Below are 7,500 nucleotides of genomic sequence, written 5' to 3' on the forward strand. Positions count from 1 at the left end.
ACAGTCAGTTTCGACCCATGGCAGAGATCTCCTTCCCGTATTCGTCAGCCCAGTGAACGCAAAAGAAAAGATACCTCTGCTAGCAGGGAATTCCTAACCCTACTTGCCTTATCCAATTTATAGCACGATTTGTTTTGTTCTAGGCAGTCTCGTCAAGAGAGAGATTAAAAACATCTTTAAATGACGAGTCGTCACTACAACACATCTCCAATACCAACAAAAGCGTGGGCGAATTTGAGAAAAACATGGGTAAAGACATCACAATGAGCAAAGAGCCTTCAACGGAGAAATCGAAGAATTCTATAACAGAAGCTACGCAGCGAGTAGTTACTAATACGAAAAAAGATTTTGTCCAACAACGAAAGACACGTGTTAGTGAATTGTCTGTTATTGATGTTAACGAACCTATTCCAACCAAGCGCATTCACACGCCTTTAGACTATGAAATTAAGGAAAACAAAAACTTGACCAGTAAAATACAGAAGACTAGAACACATCGCGGACAAGTCGAGGAAAAAGTTGCCAGAGACAGGAGGCAACAAGATAGCTATCCGAAGGTTGGCAAGAAGTTACGTCGAAACGGCAGAATGGACGACCAAACAAACCCAAGGTGGTCTTGATCGGTGAATCTTCTGTGAGGAGACAGGTCGTGCGCTTTCAGTGCTGATAACAGAGGGAAGGTTGCCATTGGTTTTATATGGGACTACACGGGTACTGGTTTCGTAGAGCACTGTCCCTTATTGAAACGGGTATAAACTTGGATATGGTACAGCTTGAAGGTCTGTATGAAAGTTCCTCTGTGTATGTGTGACTGGTAATACACTGAATTAAGTCTTCATATCAGAATGCACAAGCACCTGGAACGAAATTGGCGTAAACCGAACGAACTAAGGACATTGTTGATCGTGCTCTTCTGCCGTTTGAAATTAATCAGGCCTGTTTTGCCCTACAATTCAATTCTTTGAACAAAAAGTGTTATCTGTTGTGGGTTTTGCTTCGTCGCAATTAGTACAGCGCGTGTAAAATTCTTCAACAATTCAACATGGTACGTTGCCTAAAGCAAGACTTCGTTTCTTTGTGAAGTTGGAGAAACTGATCACTGTCAAATGAAGTAGAGTGCCAGAGTTTTATTTAACTGTTGTCAAGACTTGAACAAAAAAGAGCGCCATTACATCCCAGCAAGTTGTTTCAATGCCGCTTTGCATTGTGTCTCCGTAGGACTCCTCCAACCATTTGTCAATGACGACAGCATCGGACGAGTCCCGTATAACCCGACTCTGTCTGAGAACTTTGCAGTGTTGTAGTAGTCTCTTCTCCAACTAACTGTAAAATTGCAATAAATAATCACTGAACTTATCAGAGTTTTGTGTCTGTTTTTAACCGGCCGCGCATCGGTGGCCCCACATGGTTGAGCATCGGGCTGATCAGTCGGATCAACACTCAGGATCTTAAAACAACTGAGGAGAAAGTGCTGCCTTTGTAATTTCATCTGCTAATGGTTACACTTTCAAGTCTTCTACGATCATAAGTTCCTTGTGGGGTGCAGGGATGGCGCAGTGGTAAGAGCACTCCCTTCCCACCAATGTGGCCCCGGGTTCGATTCCCAGATCCGGCGTCATATGTGGGTTGAGTTTGTTGGTTCTCTACTCTGCACTGAGAGGTTTTCTCCAGGTACTCCTCCAGGGGCTCCTCCAGGGGCTCCTCAAAAACCAACATTTGACTTGATTTGTGTTAATTGTTAATTTCAGTTTACTGTGTCCCCAATTACTGCTCCAGCGCTAGAACGACTACACACTTAAATAAAGTTCCTTTTGACGTTAAAGAACCCACACACTATTCGAGAAGAGTAGGGGATGAAGTCCTCGGTGTTGTGGCTGTCCTGTTCTCTCAAGCAGAAGTGACCGGTGATGTCTCTTAAAAGGCTTGTGGTTTATGAGGCCACCTAAGCAGAAACAGTCATAAGTCAAAAAGGGACTTTGCCGAGTGCTGGAATACGTAGATTTAGTAAATTTTCAGCTCCGACTATTGCATTTCTAGCTTTTTGATTGGCTAAAAAACTCTGACTATGAGCCAATAGTCGAAGTTTTACGTCATATGGAAAATAGTGCGCCAAGATGCTCTTTCCGGACGCGGCTTTGTAAAATTGTGGAAATAAAAAGCGGCGGCAAAACCCGGTTTGAGAATTTACTAAAACAATTATTCCATTCGCCCTTGTTGGATATGAAGTGATTATAACCAACTCGCGCTACGCGCTCGTTGGTTATTTTATCACTTCATATCCAACTCGGGCTCATGGAATAATTGTTATATAGAATCCTGTTTTCAGTCTCCTCAGTGGAAAGGCTCGTACCCGGCTGCCTTAGAAATCCTTAAATTGTGAAAACTCTTACGTTACTTTGATTTTAAATCCGCTTATCTTTAAATCAAAAGTGAAGATGATGATTTTACGGGACGGGACTCGAATAAACTGAATGCAAACTACAGAAGACATCAGCAACCAGCGTATTGCGCAAAATGAAGATAGCCAGCAAGTGTGACTTCTTTTAGGTTTTTCTGTTTGCCTGAGATTTTCATCAGCATAAGAAGGCGAACTTTCTGCGAAACCGCGTCAAATGCATGTATTTGGTTTACGTTTGTTTGGCTCAAGCGTATCATTGACTGTTGTCATTGACCACTTCGTTACTTTGGAACTCCAAAGAGAAAGTTCTTCAACATTATCGTTGCTGATGCAACCCCCTAAGGCATAATCTGTTTGGGAGCTGATTAGCTTGCGTTGCAGACGTATTTCTGATTATTGTAAACTTAACGATAACCGGAAATTACGTCTGCAACACAGGACAAGGAGCTGATCGACATCATGAGATTGCATGAAAGACGGGCTGCTTACCATTTGTTGAAAATTTCTTTTTGGGGTGACCGTTGCGTGATGGTAAGCGATATTCCAAGTATACCGACCAACCGAATGAAGTTGCACTTACTTTTCAAAGCTTGGTTTCCAGGCCTTCGCGCGAAATAGAGCCTGGAAAGAGAAGAATCAGTAAAATGATACAGGACTGAATTTCCGAAATTCCCTTCCGATCGGAAAATCAGGGGTATCTGTAAAAATACCCCATATTTTCCAAACGGATTTTCCGGAAAGTGACTGTTCCATTTGACATTTTGACCGAATTTTCCGGAATTCTCGGCTAAATGGTAAGAACCAGGAGAGTTAAGGGCCGCAAGGCACGTTTCAAGTTGACCAAATGTCCGGGCACAAACATTCAACGGGTTAATACTGTATATGGAAAATTTTAACTTCGTTTGGATAAGAGAAATGCAGTTGCCAGGTAACACAGTACAGAAAAAAGGCAACAAACCAAGCCATCGTAGTTTGATCAAAAATAAGACACAAACAGCAGTGATAAACATATTGAACTTTTTCATTTTGATAATGACTTGACGTTTCGTATGTGCTCTACATACATTTTCAAAAGTAACCGTTGAAATTTAAAACAGCTATTTATATATCATTATCAAAATGAAAAAGTTCAATATGTTTATCACTGCTGTTTGTGTCTTATTTTTGAACAAACCAAGCATTCTGATTGGTCAGTGATCAAGTCCAATCTGAAATTAATTATCGTGATTAATTGAGATTGGCCAATCCCAATCTCAATTAATCACGATAATCTCATCTCGAGATTTTCTCGTATATATGAGTATAGGCGAATCACTTGATTTCGAGTGTAATTCGGAAGAAATACGCACGAGTAAATTTTTTTCAAAGACGAACAAAATTATGGCGAGTGCAATTTGTAGTCTTTGAAAAAAATTACAAGTGTTTATTTTTTTTTTCAACTTGCACGAGAAAAATCATGTGATTACTTCTTATTAGACTGAATTAAGCTCTATATAGAACATACTGATGATTTCTTTGTCTAGAAGCCTAATTAATGTGCTCTATATAGACTAGAGCATAATAATGAGAAAGTAGAGCATACTAATGAATTACAGGCTGCTAATTTAAACAAAAACAACTTGCAGTTATAACAATGGCCGAGTTTTCACCAGCGGTTTTTAAGGTAGCTTAGCGAGTGACAACCGGAAATCGCGTGAAAACAGTTGCTTTTTCAACTCGCTTTAAGTTAAGTGAGTCGGCAAACTTCAATGGAATTCTCATTAACTTGACACTAAACTAGGTAGCTTAAGCGAGTTGGCAATTACTTTCGCCCAATGAGGAGTCGCTTGCGGTTATTCAAATCAGAAACCCAACAGGCGTGCTATTTATATTATTCTTACCCGTGAAAACAAGTATCATTGTTAAGTCGCTTAACGACGTCTGCAAACAAACCACTTTCAGGAATGGCGCCTACGTAGGCGAAACAGAGAGAAGATTGGCGTAGCCGCTTTCGCGAACACCAACGAGCTGTAGAAAAAAAAAACGACACAGATGCATCAAAACCAGTTGCGCGCCAATTTAATCTTCCTTATCACTCCCACCACAACATGACAATTTGTGGCCTATCCTTACACCACGGGAACACAGAAGGTCACAAAAAGCCGCAAGAATCTGGAACAAAAATTCATCTTTCAACTAGATACAATCTATCCTCACGGAATCAATGAACGCCCCTCATGCCATTAATTTATTCAAAAATTCATGCTACCATAGGCACCAATGGCAAAGCCCCTCCACACCCGCATAAAATCCAACAACACCCAAAATTCCTCTATTCGCTTTGACGAAGGGCTAACGCACGAAACGTCAGCTTTCCAAGTCGTTCACGGTGGTAATTCGACCTTTATCAATACGTTTGATAAAACCAAAATTTCCATGTTTCACTCTCCCACCGACGCAGCACCACAGTTTCTTTAGAAACTAGAAATTTGTTCACTTTCAGGAACGTTAAGCGAGACAACAGCCAGTGAAAATTTTAACAAGAGATGTGGTTGCTAATGATTCGCTAGTTGTTTCTTCCCACACTTTTTTATATATATTCAAACTTTTAAAATTCTGGCTCCCCGATTGATGGTTGAAGGGCATTTGAGACAGCTTTCACCAGTGTGCTGCTTGCTTTCTTGTAGATGCGAACAAAACAAAATAACAACGCTCATAAATAGAATCTGCTTAAAATATGGTTTCTTTGCGGATGTGACCATGTCCTAAGACAGACAATGAACGATGGTGTCCTATGGGATATAGAGCCTGTCGCATTAAATAGAAGTGCCACTCGGGCCTTTTATCTATGCTCGAGGCACTATATCCCCAGGGGCACCCAACGAGCCATTTTTTCCAAATTCAGCGAAGCAAAGGGTACATCGACTACTTTCTGCCAGGAAAGAAGGGAACGCAAGGGAAATTCTAACAATTTGCTAGCACAACGAAAATCATTTTCCCAGCAACTTTTCAATAGTTCTTCTTCCAGCCAGCGGATAAACACCTGGCGGAACACATTCGTTGGGTGCCCCTGTATCGCAAAGACTACTCGCGTTGATTGTCTAACCCTTACATAAGATAAATGAAACTAGACCCTCCGTGAGGGTACACTGGGTTGCCTGTGGTACAGTACGTGCACCGTTCCAGACAATTTTTTTCAAGTTGGGGGGTCATTAAGACCATTTAAGGGGTCACCCAAAAGTCATACCAGCAGAGGCCCTTTGGCTCACAGGTCTTCACACGTTCGTACGACGAAACAGATCTGTTCTTTGCGTAATATGTAGCTCTAACAGTGCACGATATTGTTTTGGTATTGTCTATCATTGTAGTGCCATGGTAGAAGTATTGGGTAAATAGCCTGAGAAGACATGTGGTTACTAGCAAAGTACCGAACCCAGAAAGATTGAAGAAAATAAATGGGAAGTGAGAAACATTGGCTTCTGATAATTTTCAAGCTCCCTCACAACTTCTTTTCAGCACAAGTTTAAGCGTTCCCTCTGAGCATCTGACAGCTTCTTAATACTAAAGTTTACTAAAGTTTACTAAAGTTTTTCCCTGTCCGGCGGGGTTAGTGTAAGAATGGGTGTGTCAAATGATGGCAAGATACCGGGTTTTCGTAAGTTTCTTTTTCTGTCAAGTGTTATGAAGTCTGACAATAAATGAGCGAATTCAAAACAAAGATCACAATCACCCACCATTGTTTCTGCAAAGTCAAAAACTTACTCTCCAAGACGAGACAAACGGCCAACAGACGGTCAGCCAACTGTTGACCGACAGTTGGCCGACTGTATCTTTGGGAACTGTTCTTCACTTTACCTATATTTTTAAATCAGAAGAAGCAGAAATGGAAGACGTTAGCGAATTGACAGGTCAATAAGACTATAATGATAAGCCTTACAATTATTTCCAAGAATAATAATATTATTGTTAAGACTTCACATTCTTAAATAACCCTCTTGGAAAATTACAAGATGACATGCACTTTGTTTGGTGTGAAGAGATTAATATTTTTTATTACGTATATTGAAAGTAAAAGGCAACGATGAAAACCGACTGAGCTAAATCTCTCTGTGCGCCACTAGCTGAAGAGTGTGGAAGGGATGATATGGGAAAGAAGATGGATTACTGCAGCTGCAGGTATAAAACAGAGGTCACATTCCACAGGTCAGTGTACATGTCACTGTGCTGCAAACAAATAAACAACACCAAAAGTGTCTCCTAGCGCTCATCACTCAACAAAAGTGTTGTTTCAGGTCTCGAGGAAACTTTTGGCTTAGTTGTTGATCATTGGAGCAGCGACTTCTAGTCTTGACCTGTGGAATGTGACCTGTGTTTAACAGACCCGCCTTCATAAATATTGCAGCTGTCACACGAGTCAACAGCGCCACATACAACTGCTAAAACAACCACATCAATAATCTATGAGCTCAATTGCACAATTTTATAATTTGTAACACAATCTGACATGGTGAAAAACATTGAACAACAGTAACAATGCTCGCGTTAGGGAATTACAATTTTGAGGTGCCAAAATAAACCAAAACGTAAAGGTACATACGAAATAAAATCATTTCACCACCACCACTATGTCCTTTTATATATCCAGCGATCGCTATTCCAGAGGTCAAGGTGCACATTAAGCTTACGTGAAAAGCCAGCGTAGCTTTAAATGGAATCGAAACCTGATGTAGATCACCAAGCAACGTGAAAAAACGGCGAATTATTTTTAACTGTTATGCTTGTTAATTTGCGGCTGCTTCGTACGGGACAGCTACAATTTTCAAAATAACTAGACGCTCTATGAGCGTACACTGGGTTGCCTGTGGTACATGTTACTCAAAAAAAGAAGGGGCTGAGATGGGTGGTATTAAACTGCAGCGTTCCAGTCATTTTTTCAAGTCGGGGGTCATTAAGACCATTTAAGGGGTCACCCAGAAGTCGTGCCAGCAGATGCCCTTTAGCTCACACGTTCATACGACGAAACAGATCTTTTTCTGAGGTTAAAAACCTAGCTACCAGCCTATTAATCATTTGTCAGAAAGAAAAAATTCCTGTCATCTTTATAAAAAATAAGCACGCATCGC

At 40.8% G+C, this 7,500-nt stretch overlaps 2 protein-coding genes across 2 annotated transcripts in view; both read left to right on the forward strand.

Moving 5' to 3' along the window:
- The window catches only part of LOC138002016 (uncharacterized), a 10,096-nt gene extending 8,746 nt beyond the window's left edge, over positions 1 to 1,350 (forward strand). Inside the window, exon 8 of the mRNA XM_068848180.1 lies at positions 144 to 1,350. Within this exon, the coding sequence (XP_068704281.1) occupies positions 144 to 620 (477 nt within the window). The 3' untranslated portion in view covers positions 621 to 1,350. The remainder of the gene's footprint in view (positions 1 to 143) is intronic.
- Positions 1 to 7,500, forward strand: part of LOC137980584 (uncharacterized) — a 131,965-nt gene that overhangs the window by 86,765 nt on the left and 37,700 nt on the right. The window lies entirely within an intron of this gene.

This window comes from Montipora foliosa, chromosome 1, assembly GCF_036669935.1.
Source record: "Montipora foliosa isolate CH-2021 chromosome 1, ASM3666993v2, whole genome shotgun sequence".
In the NCBI taxonomy this organism is placed as follows: domain Eukaryota; kingdom Metazoa; phylum Cnidaria; class Anthozoa; order Scleractinia; family Acroporidae; genus Montipora; species Montipora foliosa.